At 36.3% G+C, this 17273-nt stretch overlaps 1 protein-coding gene across 9 annotated transcripts in view; it reads left to right on the top strand.

The window, feature by feature from the left end:
- GULP1 (GULP PTB domain containing engulfment adaptor 1) overlaps nt 1-17273 on the top strand; it is a 152939-nt gene that overhangs the window by 115181 nt on the left and 20485 nt on the right. For all 9 annotated transcript variants that reach the window (XM_075093968.1, XM_075093969.1, XM_075093962.1 and 6 more), the window contains 4 exons: nt 4036-4134; nt 6745-6882; nt 9376-9492; nt 9876-9968. In XM_075093968.1, coding sequence (XP_074950069.1) covers nt 4036-4134; nt 6745-6882; nt 9376-9492; nt 9876-9968 — 447 coding nt within the window. The remainder of the gene's footprint in view (nt 1-4035; nt 4135-6744; nt 6883-9375; nt 9493-9875; nt 9969-17273) is intronic.

The following is a 17273-nucleotide window of genomic DNA, read 5'->3' as shown; positions in this document are numbered from 1 at the left end:
TACATTTGTTTGTATCTGTTGCTTTCCCTGAAAGATTCAAGGAAAATACGATGTTACTGCTAAGGCAGTTAAAGAAAAGTTAGCCCATCCCACTGAGCTGCTCATATTATTATTGGGCCAAACCTGGGTGTCTTGCTTGAGAATAATATATGTATACACTAACAGCTTAAGAATTTGGCCCATTTTATCTCTTCCCAAGCCATGCTGTGATTCATTATAATTTTATATCATTGTCCATTTTGATGCCAATGGGAGGCTACAGATTTTTACCCTCTTAAATAATCTTCTTGCTGTGTGAGCTACAAATATTACTTTGTTTCAAATGTCTGCTGACAGGAGAAAGTAATGTTTGTAAATCTCCCCTGTCCTGAGGTCCATCAGGGTCCTCTTTAGGTAGAAGCAATGAGTAGAATGAATAGAGAGATGAAAAAAAGCGGATTGGCTGATACATGACTAAGTGTTAGGATCTGCTGTTCAAACCCTGCACGCGTTTGGGAGGTGGTTGAGCTTGGCTAGAGAAGGTCAGATACGAAAGAAATTACTGATCAGTATCTCTGTGTTATCTGTTATCACACAGAACAGGGAGTGGGCAGGAAAAGCATTAAGAAAGTAACTGCACCAGATTTTCTGAGTTTATCTACGTGCACTTTTCAGTCACTGTATCTCAGTAAACCTTTGATATAAAAGCTTGTTTGTCTCTCTGGACGTCTGTGTGAAGAGTCTTTTATGTTTTTCTTTAACCATTGGCTTGTTCTTGATTCGATGGAGTTTCTTATAAAGTGGGTTTCCAGTTCTCTGCTCACTTTTGCAAATGTCCTGTGATTTTTCTCCATTTCGTCAACATCCTTCTTCATTTGAAAACCTCAGAACATAAAATTTAAGCAGTTTCTCAGAAGCAGCTGATGCAGTACAGCCGTCGTTGTCGTCTTAAGGATCTTTTTAAAATATCCATGATGGCATTAGTCTTCTTGTTTGTAGCTTGATGAGAAGAGTCCACGGTTTGCAGAAAGCCATGACACCAAGATTTATAATTCCATCTTCACAGGGCAGTCTCCCAGGAAAGAAAGTTTGCTCCCATATGTATGGTTTGCAAAATTGGTACAGCAACAGAAGTGGTTTGTTTGCATGCAGGCAGTCTGTGGTGTTCAGGTTGGTGAGGTATTCTCTGTGTTATTTGCCCCTCCGTCAGCCTTTGTGATCTGCAAGCTTCTTCTGGAATGATTTTTAGATTTCTGACCATTAGTTACTTCTCTCACCACTTTTTCTTCCTATTTTTTTCTGCCTGCAGATTTTATCAGTAATTACTTTCCTCCTGGTCATTGTTCAATAATGTCATGCTTCAGAAATAAACCCTGCTGGAATGCATTAGAAACATATCTTCCCAATGACAATTTCCTGTTTATAACTGCATCTGGAGACTAATGTAACTAACTTAACTAATACTTTCTTCATGTTGCTTCGTTTCCTAAATATAATGGCATGCAAACCTCAGTCAAATGCTTTGTCTATTTTGACAAGCTGCACTTTTTGTAAAACCTATATTGGTCAATTTAATCTCACTTGAATTGAACTTAATTTATGCCTTTTGAGAGTGGAGATGTGGTAGGGTCACTTTGTTTACCCTTTTTCTTCTTAGTATTGGCACAGAGTTGTCTTCTGGAACTTCCTCAGTGTCGTAAGACTTCTTGACTACTTGGAGCAAACTTTGGCCAGCTGTTCTGAAACTTGTGCAAGTTATTTAGATCTACTTATTTTAAGAAGTTTTCATGTTGTAGCTGTTGGTTAGGACTCTGATGTGATGATTACAGTTGGAAAACCAAGCATTTCATCATCCTTCTTAACATACGCTATGGCTCTAACTCTGTAAAATCAAATATTATTTATGCCTCCTCTTCATTACTGCACAGAAGTACTTGTACTTATCTTGTTTATAAAGGGACATTTTCAAAAAGCCAGGCTCACTCAAGGTCAAGGCTGTTCTAAATAAAGGTGTGCCCCGGGATTATCTTTTGCATAGGTATGTTTCTGTGCACTGTAAAGTACATTGGAAACTGAGATGCCCAAACTGTCCAGGTGATCTGTGGTTTTTGTGGTCATTCCATTTAATGTGTAGCAAAGTGAGCCAAGTGCAAAGCCCTGTTGTACTCTGAAAAGGGACCACATATGTTCTCAAAGTTTTATCCAATGAAAGGGCATAATCAAATTACAAATCAGAAAGGAGAGCTGGCAGAGTGGGTGCATTGAGTAAATGTATGAAAATTATCTGAAAGATAATTAAAGTTTTATATTCATCCTGGGGGAAAAAAACTGTGCTAATAAAACATTGATTGGCCTATCTTCCTATTTTTTAAAACAGAGACTTAAGAATTAAACAGGTTAAACTGGTAGTATAAAATTAAAGTCAGATTGGGGGGGGATTATTTAGTGATTTTTTTAAAAGAAAAAATAATTTTTTCCTGTAGCAAATTTGAATTATCCTGGACAGTCAAGATGTGTTGTTAGCCAAAATGCCTGCAAACCAGTGATTAGGTTTTTTAAATTTTTTTTTTCAAAATAATTGTGTATGAGAATGATGCACCTTAATTAAAATTCAGAGATGGGGATAGTCACTAAACAGTATTAAATGTATACTCTAAATGTGTGAGAAATTGGCTTGAAGATAAATAGGAGGACAGGAGAAGGATGTGTATATTGCAAGAGCTATATACCTGATACTGAAGAGACGCAGAACTAGAAGTTATGTTAGATTTGCTTGATTTTTGATGAGCTGGCATGGGAGTAGGGACAGAGCAAAAACCCAAATGTTCTACTATCACTGAAATAATTAAAATCAGGTGTTTAGGTGCTTATGGGGCAGGTATCAGTTGACTACAGCCAAATACTTCACAATCACAAGGTAATTCAGGCTTCTGTCTTCCAGGCCTAATCCTTTTTAAGATAGGTTAACACTCTTGTTGACGTCCTAGACTCTTTATGCCACTAAAAGTCATTGTCCTCGCTCACTTTTTATATAGTTTATTTGTACTGATGGTGAATTATGTGCTTTATTATACCTGAGTGGGAGCAAGTCTGAGGACAATGTGTTTGAACATATAGCTGTGAAGCAGACACTCCAACTCCTCTGGCCTTCAGTGAGTCATCATCCTTATGATGCATTTGAAAGTACCGTTCCAGGCTGCCAAAGGCTTGAGAGGAAAAGGGCTGGTAACAGAGCAGAATACTGAGCAATTCCGTATCCTTACTAGGAAAGTTACCCAAACTCTTCATGATGTTTAACTGCCATGCAGTAGCAAATTTTAGATACTCTGCTTATTTTACATGCGGTGTTCATGAGAGAAAGACAAGTCAGATCTAGCAGCCAGAAAAGAAGATATAAAAGGATGGAAAATGTATTGAATAAGACACATTACCTGACCCAGTCATATAAAATGTTCTCTAGCTATCATCTAGTGAACTGTTAGCAAATAAATCCTGATAATATGATAGAAGAGACTAAATGTTTCTTAGATGTTGACAGCTGTAGTGCTTTCACCCTGAAACTGTTTAAAAGAACTGATTTCCTTAGAGGAATGTACAGGAAAGTACATGCAGAGTGAGTGAGTGTGTGTGTGTGTGTGTTCAGAAGTGAGTGTAGAAATAGAGGGATGTGGAAAACATAATGATGTTCAGTGCTCAACAGTGAAGCAGCTGACAAACTGAAAATGTTCATGTTTCTACTGTTCTCATAGAAATCACATGCAAAAGCTTAAATTAAGTGCATAAACAGCACATAAAAGTTTCAAGAGAACCAGCTAAGTAATTTAAAAATATTTTTTCTTGAATTATAGGAATATTCTGTAATGTGCAGTCAGAAATGCTGTTCTGTGCCCAGCTGTGACTTTGGGAATAGATGGCGATGTTTATAAGAGTTTTTTGAAGAAGGAAGGAAACAACTTCAGGTGGAAGGAGTTGAGAGGAAATGAGAAGTAACAAAAAAATAATTAAGAAAGAAATGTTAGTATTAATGTGATTGCTGTTGTATTTTTCATCTTGTAGTTTGCAAGACACATAAAGAAATCTGAAGGCCAGAAGACTCCCAAAGTTGAGTTACAAATCTCAATCTACGGTGTAAAAATTCTAGATCCAAAAACAAAGGTAAGAGACTTCTATGTTTATGGTGATAAACTAGTAATTATTGTTTTAACTGTTTTTATTGTTTTATATTTTAAAAAAATATTGTAATGAAAGCCATTCTGTTGTTGGAAAATTCTTCTAAAAATACCATTTCTTGTTACAACACATGGGTGACATCTTCCCGTACATGATACTCCAAAACATGGACTGTAGCTAATGCGGGCTTTAATTTTTTTAATCCTTTCATATGAGAAATTTTAAATGCTGAGGAAGATTAAAGCTCTTGGTAAATAAATGTCAACACTGTATATGATAAAGATATTTCCAATTGGTCACCATTGTGTAGGTGCCCACATGTAGGTGTTTGTAGGGGAATGAGGAGACAGTTCGTTTGCAGTGACTCATTCTTGGTGCTGCTGCTTTCGAATTGCACCTCTCTTTCCTTAACCTGTTCATTTTTTGACTTGTGTTTTTAAATTTTTTTTTTTAATGGTATCCCACCTCCCTGGAATGCTTATGTTTATCAGGTGGTTACCTACCCCTCTGTAAACTGCAAGTAGCAGGCCGTAAACACTATTGTAGCTTCTTCATCTGGCACAGCATGACAATTCCTGCCTTTTTCAGCAGTTAAATCCATTGAGTCATCCCATGGATGGGTTTTCTGGTCCTTTGTTTGCTCTGGTATTTTGGAAGGGGTGACATAGTAAGCAAAACATCCTCCTCACAGACTTCAAAGAGGAGTAATGGGATAAATCAAGCTAAAAAGTATTTATTCAATAGTCAGCAATTCTTAACATCTGAGTGCTCTTCAATCTTTTATACATATGCTGAATGTTGGAATTGAACTGTTAGTTACTGCTTCTTAATTCTGAAGTAATTGTTACCATTCAGGCAGCGATACTGTCTTTTGAGAAGAGGTAGCTTTAGTTCAAGGCTATATCTACTGGCAACCCATCTTTGCTTCAGACTTTTGATACCACCACAATTCAATAGTTCATAAGCAGAGGGGACAAAGAAATATCCATGTCAACTTTAATTGCAGTTTTTCCATCTTCCTTGCGTCATAGGGCAGAGAGGGGTACCAAACCCATATCCTGGCAAAAACTGTTCTAAAATAATAGTTTTAAATGCCAAAATATGTTACTCTTCCTGCAGAGATTAACAGAAAGCTGTGGGACGGAAGTTCCTGGGGGAACAGGAACATTCTAATCTCTTAGCAAAGTTGTTATTACAACTCAAATGGTAATCAACTGTGAGTAGCCTCTTTATCTCCCCCGCTACATTTCTTAAAGCTACATCTAAATGTAAAAGAAGTTTTTCTTTTTGCACACTTTATAGATGCTTTAGGAGATTACTTATATTCCATTTATCATCGCTGATTACAATTTTTTCCACATGTTTTTGAAACAAATCACTTCAATATTGTTGCAGAGGAATATAATTTTTATTCATGTGATGACTATTAATTGTGGTAGGAAGAGGAGGCCTGCTCATCTATCAGAACTTGATTCTATGCTTGGTGCTCAAAAAAGGAGGAGAAAAGAGGGTTCTGTCCTTAAATGATATAAAGTAGTGTTATGGATCTAACAACCTAAAAAAGCCAGAACAAGCAGGCGTTGTTACATGTAACTGTAAAGGACCTACAACAGAAAGAGATTAAATGTGAGAGATTTGGGGCAAGGGGAAAAGATTGCCCAGACGGTACATTTTTTGATAAACGGTTATGTGCAGAGGGGCATGCCCTTGTTTATGTGCTTATAGCAATCTGGGAACCCTGGTGCTTCGCAGAAACTTTCTTTTTTATAATAGATAATAGTCTACATCTAAACTGCATATTTTCCTTTAAAGCAAATACTGCTTTCCCATGTAATAAGCCAAATAAAATAAAATACCAAGAGGAGATTTGTTGAAGAAAAACAACAAAAAAAATAGTTGAGATAGTTTATTTCAGTGTTGGTAAGCTCTCTCAGCTGAAGAGCATTACCACTGCAACTTCTTAATAGCTGGAACATGTTTTTTTAATGGAAAGTGTAATACAGTATCGAAAATATGCAAATAATAATAATGTTTAAAAGCTGTTTATGTTACACCTTAAGTAAGCAATTATTTAGATGTCTAATTTATTCCTCTGTGCCCCTGTACTTAGATAACAAAGTCATTTTATTTCTGTTTTCTATATTTAAGATAGAAAGGTAAGGGCCTATTTCAGTAAAACCATTTTAACAAACCCTGGGAGATGATGAAATCTGAAGATGGTGTGCACCTGGAAAAAGAAGAGAGTATTTTACATAATCAGTCCCTAAATAAATTGCACAGGGACACAAAGCAACAATAAAACCAATTTTCTAGAACAAAAATTACTGTCCAAATAAATACTTCCAGACAAATGCTGTCCAAATAAAAACTTCCTGCTTACATTCAGTAAAAATGGGAACATTTGTTAGGAGACGAGTTTGCTAACTTCTGTTAGACTTAAAGGCCATTTGTGGGTGCTCTCACATACAATGAGAGACATTCAGAAATGTTAGTGCAACTTGCCTGCTCTTAAGTACGTGAGGAAATCCAAAGATTTACTTTGTGCTTTTTGTGCAAGTATAGTAATTTCTTGAAAATCTTTCTCTTTGTTTGCAGGAAGTGCAGCACAACTGTCAACTCCATAGGATATCATTTTGTGCTGATGATAAAACTGACAAGAGAATATTTACTTTCATATGCAAAGACTCAGAATCAAATAAGCATCTGTGCTATGTATTTGACAGTGAAAAGTGTGTAAGTATGCAAGGCGCTTGAAAAGGATTTGGGTGACTGTTACAGACTTTGGTCTGCTTTGAAGTAATACAGGAGTGGTTAATAAAGGCAGATAGCCTGCCTTTTAATTGGAATCACTTTGATATAATCTTCCATGCCACTAATGTGTATTGTAACTTAGATGCATTAAATTAAATGTGAGCCTTTCTCTTCATTGATCTGTGGTGGTTTTCTGGGACAATTTTTCTTACTACCCAGCTCGATATCCTAGGCCAGCCATCTGCAATACTCTCAGAGAACAGACTGCATCCCACCAAGCTTGAAATGTTTGCACAGATGTTTTGCGGAGATTGCTGCAATCCTGTGGCTGATATACACTCACAGGCTTTTCTGCTGATGTATCTGCTTCAGCCCCTCTTCCTCAGACTTTTTTTTAATTGGTTATTTTACATCAAGGTTCCCTCTTGTCTGCCCGTCCCCCCACCACATCTCTCAAGTTCATTAATGCCATGATGCACTACCAGAGTATTCATTGCACCAACCACTGACATTCTCTTGTGTCTGAGCAAGGGTAGGGCAACTGTTCAAAAATGTGCAATAGCAGGAAAAAAAATAATACTTTCGGATGGGAAATGAAGAAAATGGTGTCTAGCGGAAACAGGGTCATGTGTTTACCCTGGCAGAAAGTAATTAACAAATAGAAACACTGAAATCAATACCAAAAATGGATATTTCGGGTTCTCTTTTTGATTTGTTCTGAAGTAGGTGAGATATCATACAAAGGAAATATTAAGGAAGTAATATATTTTTTTAGAAAAAGATGCATATTCATTTCTAATGATATGCAGTTATGTGGCACCCTGTTACTTCACAGTGTTTATGGTGATTTTGTTGTTCACTCACATTGCTCCAGTGCCTTCAATAGATATTGTTCAGAATTGCTATACATACCTGTTCATTTCTCTTTAAATTTCTATCCAGTGTGTCTCACACATTCCCATAATTCTAAATTGCCCTTGCAGTCTTTGCACACTAATTGCATTAATATTCTAAACCAATGCACCTTTTCTTCTCCCTACTCTGGTATTCTACTTACTGTACTACTTTCCTCAATTTCACTTTTCTTCATTAGTACCCTCAGATTTCAAATGATCTCACCTTAGTTGGTATCTGTCCTTTCAGCCAACCTTCATCCTTCCAAGAACATAGGACTGCATACTTCTAGTGTCCCTTACACTTTCCTTTTACTATGATAAAGAGTTATTCTCTAAAGCAGTCCTAATTTAGCTTTTTTTGGTCTAATTCAGTCTAATTTGGTTAAAATTTCTTGGGTTGGTTGGTTGTTTTTTAATAAAGGTGGACATGTTTTTTTCTCACAGTAAAAAGATAGAGAGGTTAATTCCCCGTTCCTGTAGAACTCAGGTCTTCACACACCTCTACTGAATGTCTTTATTGTTGCACTGACAGATAAAGGGCTGGGACCATCACATTCTGTACCACTTCTGTGCATCCAGCCCTTCATGTTCTTACAGGTAGTGAAGGAAAGATGTTCTTGGCATTAAGCAGAATGCTCTGCTTTCATGAGAAACAGGCAATTTCAGGTTTTCATTTCAATGAAGAAGAGAAAATTCTAGTTTAGGTCTAGCCAGATTAATGTATTTTTCCGATTTTTTTTTTGTTGTTCCTCTGCCAAGTAGTTTAAAAAAAAAGTTATTACTGTGTTTACTTTCTCTACTAAAGTTCTAAGGCAAATGGAATATCCGTATGTTCACCTTTTATTGGTGCCTCTTTTAAGTCTTCATTTTTTTCTGAAACCTTGGTGTGCTCTGTCAAATTCTTGTACACTTATTTTTACTTCTGTTACTTTTAAAGTAGATTTTCTGTACGGATTGTATACACACATCATAACATATGATGCGAATCAGCATAGAACTACTAAATTATTATATTTTGTACATACAAATGCAAATTCTGTTTGGTTGGATTTTTGTAACCAAATACTTGTGCAGGTAAATAAATTTATCTGCACTATGCTGTCAGATTTTATAGGACTTCTACAAATAAGTGTTGAAAATAAATTTAAAAGCAATAGAGGTCAAAGCATCCATTGTCATGAAAACATTAATCCGGCAAAATTAAGACTATATAATGACAGAAAAGCCTGTATTTGCTTCAGAAATCATTAGAAAAGGACATACTGCACCATGCTATCTGTATTTATGGAAATTAGAGGCATAACTTATACTAAAAATTGTGTTCTGCTAATTGTGTTCTGCCTGTTGGGTCTCTGTTCTTTATCTGAAGTATTTTTAAGTTGTATTCAGAGTGCTTTCTGTCAGGGTATTTTGCTGAAGTGTGTTTGCCATGCTCCTTTGTAGTGTAGATTTTGTGATGGATGAAGCAAACCCTTTGATCATTATACATGGTATAATGTATTTTGTGGTCATCTGAAATGAAAATAATTATATAAAATATTCTTACCATGCTAATTTCAGTCTTCTGTTTTATGTAAAGGCAGAAGAGATAACTTTAACAATTGGTCAAGCATTTGACTTGGCTTACAGGAAATTTCTGGAATCTGGAGGAAAAGATGTTGAAACAAGGAAACAAATTGCAGGTTTACAGAAAAGAGTAAGTTCCAAACTATATTTTTAAAAAGATATAAAAAACTATGCTACTGTATTTGTGTTATCTGCTTCTGTGACAGCATAATTTCCAACATTAGTCTTAGATTGCTGAGAATTGCAACAGATACTAAAAATTAAAACTGAAAAAAGACCTGATAACTGTGAAACAGTATTTTTTTTTTGCCCTCTTGCAAGGTCATTAAAGAGAAATTAAAGGTTGGAATATGGAAGATACAGAAATTCAAGTTTAATTATTTTTTTTTAATCAGATAACTTGTTAAAAACTTATAAATCACCAGATCTCAGATAAAACTTACTTTTAGTGGATTCTGTTGCTGAAGTGAATTAATATCCCAATAGCTGTTGCAATAACCACTTCCTTTGTAGATTCAAGAATTAGAAACTGAAAACACAGAACTGAAAAATAAAGTTCAAGATTTGGAAAACCAGTTAAGAATAACACAAGTACATGCATCTCCAGTAAGTACATGAACTTAACTCTTACATGTGAAGTTACTCTAAATTTATAATCGTTTGTGTTACGATAATTATTAGCATCTATGCTGTGTTCAGTGATTATGATTAACATACAGTGATCATGTAACAGATCTGTTGAAATGCAGTATTGAAGTAACAGTAGGATTGTGACAAGCTGACAAAAGTGCAAATTGTAATCTCTCAAATTGTGGTTCTTTAATCCTCCCGTCATACACATTTGTTGCTCCCTAAAGACAGTAAATGCTCCTTCTAGTAGACATGTAGGAATGAAGAGCTCTGTTTGTCACTTAATCTGGGTCACAAATGGTACTTCGGATTTTTCTGGGAACTTTCTGTCACAGGCATATTGTCATTTACAACTGACATTTTCTAAATGAGTTCTACAAAATTTTCTGCCTTTCAAAGGAGTCATTGGGTCTCAGGAACTGACATTGCGTGGGTAGGTAAAAAGGAGCAAGTGCAGGTTCCTCCTCATTGGAAATTTCTAACGCTTTCTGCAGTTCCTATAGATGATCATGACAAAAGCATTTTTAAATGACTGACAGTTACTTACATCTAGGCAGGACCTCTAAAAATGCAGGTTGCGTTGCAGACTGATCCTAGTGACTCCCATCTCCTTACAAGCATATTTTATCTGTACAGCATTAGGTAACGAAATAAAAATTTCTCAATGTACGTATAGCAAAATCTTAGAAAAAGACTAGTTTTAAGCTGTGCATTTTGGGCCACCTTCTTCCTGCCCTGGGTGTACATCATTTCACTTTAAATGGGTGTTTTGAAACTTGGGCAATGTACAAGTATGTTTATAGTGGTGATGACAATTTTTCAGTAGTGTCTATACATCCCCTTGCTATTGATTAGATGGTTGTTCCCATGAGGCACTGTCATTTCATTTTACTGAAATCTATTTAGAGGAGAGAGCACCATAAATTATAAATACTGCATAACTCCTGCAGTGAAAATTGTAAATTATGGATGTCTTCTCACTTATGAAGTATCCAGAGAAAGGTAATAAACTTTAATGCTAGATTTAAAATCAATTTAGTCAATTCCTTAATCGTTTTCCTTAATCAGGATGGCAGCTAGTTTGTTTTTATTTACAAATATAATAACTAAATGTATCTTTGAATTCAACTAGACAGGCGCTTAAGTCTCTTGTGATAGATGCATTTCTCTTCCATTTAAATTAGTGAAGAACTTGGTAATTGCATTTAGCAAAAAAATTGAAGTATCAACAATGACCAGAATATTTCCTGTACCATGTGTAGTGCACTTTATTTTTTCTTTTAAGACAGTGGTGTCTGATTCCTTATAAATGAGTTATGGTCTAAATTTGTAAATTTGCCAGTGTCGTGGTTCAGCCTCAGTTGGCAACTAAACACCATGCAGCCGCTCGCTCACTCCCCCCACCCCTGTGGGATGGGGGAGAGAATCGGAAAAGCAAAAGCACAAAAAAAAAAAAAGGTGTGGGTTGAGATAAGAACAGTTCAATAATTACAATAAAATAATTATAATAATGATTATGATAATAACAATAATGATAATATAATAAAAACCGCTCACCACCTGCCAACTGACGCTGCCTGGCCCTGAGCCACGATTGCTCCTTCCGTCCCCTGGCCAGCTCCCCCCAGGTAACATACTGGGCATGACGTTACATGATATGGAATATCCCTTTGGCCAGTTTGAATCCGCTCTCTTGGCTGTGCCCCCTCCCCTCCCAGCTTCTTGTGCACCCGGCAGAGCATGGGAAGCTGGAAGAGTCCTTGCCTAGTACAAGCACTGCCCAGCAACAGCCAAAACATCAGTGTGTTACCAACATTGTCTTCATACTAAGTCCAAAGCACAGCACGATGCCAGCTGCAGTGAAGAAAACTAACTCTATCCCAGCTAAAACCATTACAGCCAGCTATTCGTATTCTCTCCCTAGATGGTGTTTTATTGTTAATTACTATTGGACATGGATATGCATATTGCTTAAATATAACTTATGTGACAACAAAACTGCACAATAATTGTGTATATTAATATTAAAATATTAATTTTAATAAATCACTACAGCTATTAGTTTTTCACATATTTTATTGCTTTATTTACTACTTAATCTTTAAAAAAAGAAACCACACAAACACTTCCTGTCACAATTTCTGAGTTTTAGGTAAATGTCTTTCTCAATCTAGGAATATGACTATATTCACCAAACACTGTCAACTTTTGTACCTTACCAAGAGACATTGTTCAAGTAGGCCTGTTTTAAACTAGGTTATGTACGTTGTAAATCAAAGCTCTTAATTGTGCTAGCGTAAGAGTAAGTATGTGTGAATTCAACAACTAGGTTGAAAATAAATGAAGGAATGGGATAGTGAGGTTATGAAGTGACTTTTCAGTGCAGGGAAGAGGAAGCATAAATATTTTTAGGACAGTTTGCTTGGAATAGCAGTGGATATGATTTGTCAATACGTAGGTGCTCTTCTATGTGAGCAACAAATATGTATGAAAGAAGAAAAGTACAAAGAATTCATAAGACAATTGATTGCCTGTTACAGTTTGCAATATGCTTTTAATTCAAATCAACTATATTTGCAAGCATTACTTCGCCAAATTTCAACTCCTATTAGTATAAAGCAGAAGCAGTGCAAAGAATGTTTTCCTCTATTTCTACATAATCTGTGACAAAAAAAGACTTCATTTTTTAAAAAGTTGTTAGTTGTTTTTTTAATTTAAACTTAAAACTTAGAAGTACCATTTTGTTAAAAATATCTGTACCACTACTGCTCTATTTCTTCAAAATTAGCAAAGAAAAATAGTGGTTCTGTCTCGTGATCGTTTTGTCAGAGTAACATTTCCAAATCTGCTGATAGTATTTTATTAAACACTGAAACAAAATTGCTTACATAAATGAAGCAGAATATCCAGCATGGAGAATAATACCTCATCTGAGTCACTTCCGAAGCACTTCTGGTTAGATGGGGGAAAACTTGCTTCCCTGCAGTTATTCTTGTTGTTACATGCCATGAACATAACGTAATCATTCCCATGATTTAAAGCAGTTTTATGAAACTGTAAAGTTTAGGTTTTTTCATAGCTCTCATATCCACGTTATTGAATTATAAAGAGGTGCCAGTGCCATACTAGAACTTCCTGAAGCTTTTTTTAAACATAATTAGATTTATTTATATTTAGTTGATTTGATACAGCTATAACTCTATCAGAGTAGTTTGCTGTAAATGCTGTGTGCTGGGGCCTGGGGAGGGATTTTTTAATGATCAATGGAAAGTTTAAGCCCTTATATTTGATACCTGATATGATAAAATTACACGCGCGATTAACTGGCGTCACAGTAATTTGTAAAGAAATGTTCAGTTTCACAAGCCAACTACAGATGGTTATAAAGTTGCTTCTGTTTATGCTTAAATAGTACCTTGGATTTTCTTATCTTATGCTTTCCTTTTTGTGTTTGGTTGTTTGCTTGCTGTTTATACTTCCTCAACATTTGCCAGATGGGCCTAAATGGCTTTCCTGTCTTATAGGTTGTTGGCTGTGCTTTTCCTTTAGTGATTAACGCATGATCATAGAAACACTTGGTAATCAGCAATTGATTTAGCACTTCAGAAGTCAACACTAGCAACTTGATTAAACAAGTATATACTTAAAGAACCAGAAGATGTCGCAAGGGCCTGTGATGACAGTTCACAGAACAGGAAAAATACAAACATTGAGATCACATTGTATGCTACATCCTCTTCTCCTTCAACTCCCGTCCCTATGGGAGGGGGACTGCAAGCCATGCAGTCTAAGCAGGCATAATTTCAGGCTGACACTGGGCAGGTAAATGTTCCCCATGAGGGGACATTTAGGCTTTGAAGTACTTAATTGCACCTGTAGTGTGAAAGAGCACGCTTAGGACACCAAGTGATGTCACTGTCGTGCTTTATTTGTTAAAATACTGATCTAGGATCGAATGTCTTTCCCACTTGTCAGTAACTATGAAGCCATGTTATTATTTGTATGCAGTTCCAGTCTGTCATTTCTTCACTCCTGCTTCTTCCTTCTGAAGTTGATCGATTTTGGTGTCTTTAACGATTCTAGGCACGTTAGTCTCGCATTAATTTTTCTTGAAATGAAGTAGGTAGAAAATACCTTCAGAAATTCAGAGTTCGATTCTTTTTGTATTATTTCACTGACTCTTGACACTGTTGTTTTTTTAAATACTCAGTTGATACTTCTTCCCTTAGCCTTTTACATTTTCTTTGTAAGGATTTTGAGAAATATGATGTTCTCCTTTAAACAGAGGATTCTGATACCGGCCTGCAGGAGGTCTGAAAATTACATCTCTCTTCTTCTATGTATTTTTGTTTTTCATAATTAAAGCCGGAGTAAAATTAGACAAAAGACAACATTGTTTTAGGGAAATATAAAGCAAACACAAAAGAAACCCTGAAGACTTATGGAAAATCCTAAAAATATTTACCTACAGTATCAACATGTAACTGGGGGAATCGCTGTTCACTGTTTAGTTCTTTTGTCTGTAACAAAGTGAAATGAAGGTCATGCTTGTGCATGAGGCCTGTGATTTGGGGTGCACTGCTGGAGAAATGTGAGGGTCAGCGTCCCCCCAGCATTTCTTGAAAGTGAGTGTCTTGGCCATCACTGCAGGAATACTTTGTGTGCAGAGTTTGGCTGAAGAGGAAGTTAAATACTCATGACCTGGGGGCAGTTTTTTTTAACATAAAAAAAAAAAATCTCTTGAAAAAGCACCACCAATAGCTATTACCGTTCTTTGCATTCCTCACTTGGCACCTTCACCAAAAGACTAATTCCATGTGAATTTCATGAATGTGACACTTCATCAATCCGATATGCACAGGTGTTTAACTGTATTGTAGGAGAGGAAGGCTATGACAAACATAACATCCTTTCAGTGGAGACATGTGAACTAGCTGGGGCCTGCAGCCATTTTCTCAGCTTTATTTTTAACCCTGGCAGAAATACAGAGTTTGGGATATTGTCCTTCTATTCCTTTGATTAAGCTATGGCCAGATATTAAGACAGACTCTCCTGTGCCAGAAGGGCAATGAAACTGGTGAAGAGTCTAGAGCACAAGTCTAATGAGGAACAGCTGGGGGAACTGGGGTTGTTTAGCCTGGAAAAATGGAGACTCAGGGGAGACCTGAGTCTCTGAAAATACCTGAAAGGAGGTTGTAGTGAGGTGGGTGTTGGTCTCTTTTCCCAAGTACCAAGTGATAGGACAAGAGGAAATGGCCTCAGGTTGCGCCAGGGGAGGTTTAGATTGGATATTAGGAAAAATTTCTTAACTGGCAGGGTTGTCAAGCACTGGAACAGGCTGCCCAGGGAGGTGGTTGATTCACCATCCCTGGGGGTATTTAAAAGATGTGTAGATGTTGTGCTTAGGGACGTGGTTTAGTGGGACTTGGCAGTGTTAGGTTTATGATTGGACTTGATGATCTTAAAGGTCTTTTCCAACCTAAATGACACTATGGTTCTGTAAAAGGCAGCAAGAAAAGGTATTGGGAGAAACAGCCCCAAAAAGAATGGTGTCTTCCATTCACCATAAGTATTGTCAAAGATGTAGTATGTATTCTTATCATGGCAGTATTGCAAAAAACCTTGATTTTTAAATGGAGCAGTAAAGATACTGATTAATTAGACCTTTTTTTTTTTTTAAGTTCTTTAAGTAGTAAATAAGAAGTATAGGCCACCAGCACATATTACCCTTATTAAAAAGCTTTAACATGCTCATAAGAAAACCCCAAGATAGTTGTTGGAACTGTATGCATATTTCAGAAAACAGTTTTAGAATGCATTTAGGCATATCAATTAATTCGTGTTTCCATTAAGCCTGCCAAGTGGGAAAATACACGCTTTTTCTTCACCTGTCTTCTCTTTTTGCAGTTTTATAATTTTCTGTATGCAATTCAGTGAGCACTTCATGAGGTTTTAAAGTTTTATGAAGTTTGTGATATTAAGAAAAAATTTGAATTGCCTATATCAGATTTCATGTTACTGAATAAGTACTAAACGAACGAAAGTTGTAGCAGCTAATTAATGAAACTGCTAATGCTTATACAGTATTTTATTAATTAGTCAATTAATATATCCTTAGTAGTCCCAAATCTCAGGTAGCTTGTCATCAGTGGTTTTGTAACTAACTGCATAATTTCCAATGCAAGGTCACTCACAGTTCCCTGTAACATTCCCTGCAGTTATCCACTATGGCTGTTCTGGGTATTATCAATCTGAATGTTCTAAGGAAGAAAAACATTTTCTAATTCACTAATACACTTATGTGATTTCTATGGGGGTGTGACACAGAGGTGGCAATCAATGTCTTGAGACACCTAGTAAAAACAAACAGTTTTGAAATTATTTCTTGATTAACAAAACACATTCATGTTACATTTTCTAGTATGATACAGCCAAACAGTGCATCTTTAGCATCACGCAAAGTGGAGTGAGTCAAAAATAAATCCTTTGACAGGCACATAATAACATCTAATCATAATAGAGACCAAGTCCACTGAACTAGTATGTTAATTTCATTAAGAATGATTTAATGTTATTTTCTTGTGTTGATGAAATTGGAAAGTAGTAGACCAATGCAGCCAATACTACACGCTCAGTGTTAGTGGGAAGCTCAGACAAAATACAATTGCCATATAAAATGGCAATTTAATAGATTTTTTTACTGTATTTGCTTCTTTTACAATTTGGTGTAAGCGTATTAAGTTTCAGAGCTTACACCCTTTTTTGGTTGTATTCTTTAAAGGTCTGTTCCCTTCTCCTCCTGCATTTTCTGAATCTGGCGATATTTCCTACATTTTAAAAGCCTTCTGTGTGATCGTTCTCTTTGTGACCTTCCAATTATTATTTTCCATTGTTGAACACACTTCACTGCTGTACCTGTTCTGTCTGCGGGATGCTTGAATATATAGGGCTGTAAGCAGAAAGCCACTGTCAGTGTTGCAGGCCTTTCTGGGTCATGGGATTGCGACATGCAGAACAATGCTCACAACACAGGTCCCAGCGCCCAGTGGTGGCCTTCTGCACTACCCTGCAAACGAAGAATCACTAGGAAAAATTAATTATTGACAAGATACGTTCCCGAAGCTTTCATAAAAAGTTTGACACCTTATATGGTGTGAAAAGTCCTAAGATTATCATTTATCAGATAAATAGGAAGAAACAGGACTGCTCAATGTTCAGGACTTGAATGATACAAATAGTGTATATTGTGGTTTTGTACTGAAACCTTTCATTGCCTGGATT

This window comes from Phalacrocorax aristotelis, chromosome 5, assembly GCF_949628215.1.
Source record: "Phalacrocorax aristotelis chromosome 5, bGulAri2.1, whole genome shotgun sequence".
Classification (NCBI taxonomy): domain Eukaryota; kingdom Metazoa; phylum Chordata; class Aves; order Suliformes; family Phalacrocoracidae; genus Phalacrocorax; species Phalacrocorax aristotelis.
The sequence above is the reverse complement of the archived record's forward strand: the minus strand, read 5'-3'. Positions and strand labels throughout refer to the sequence as shown.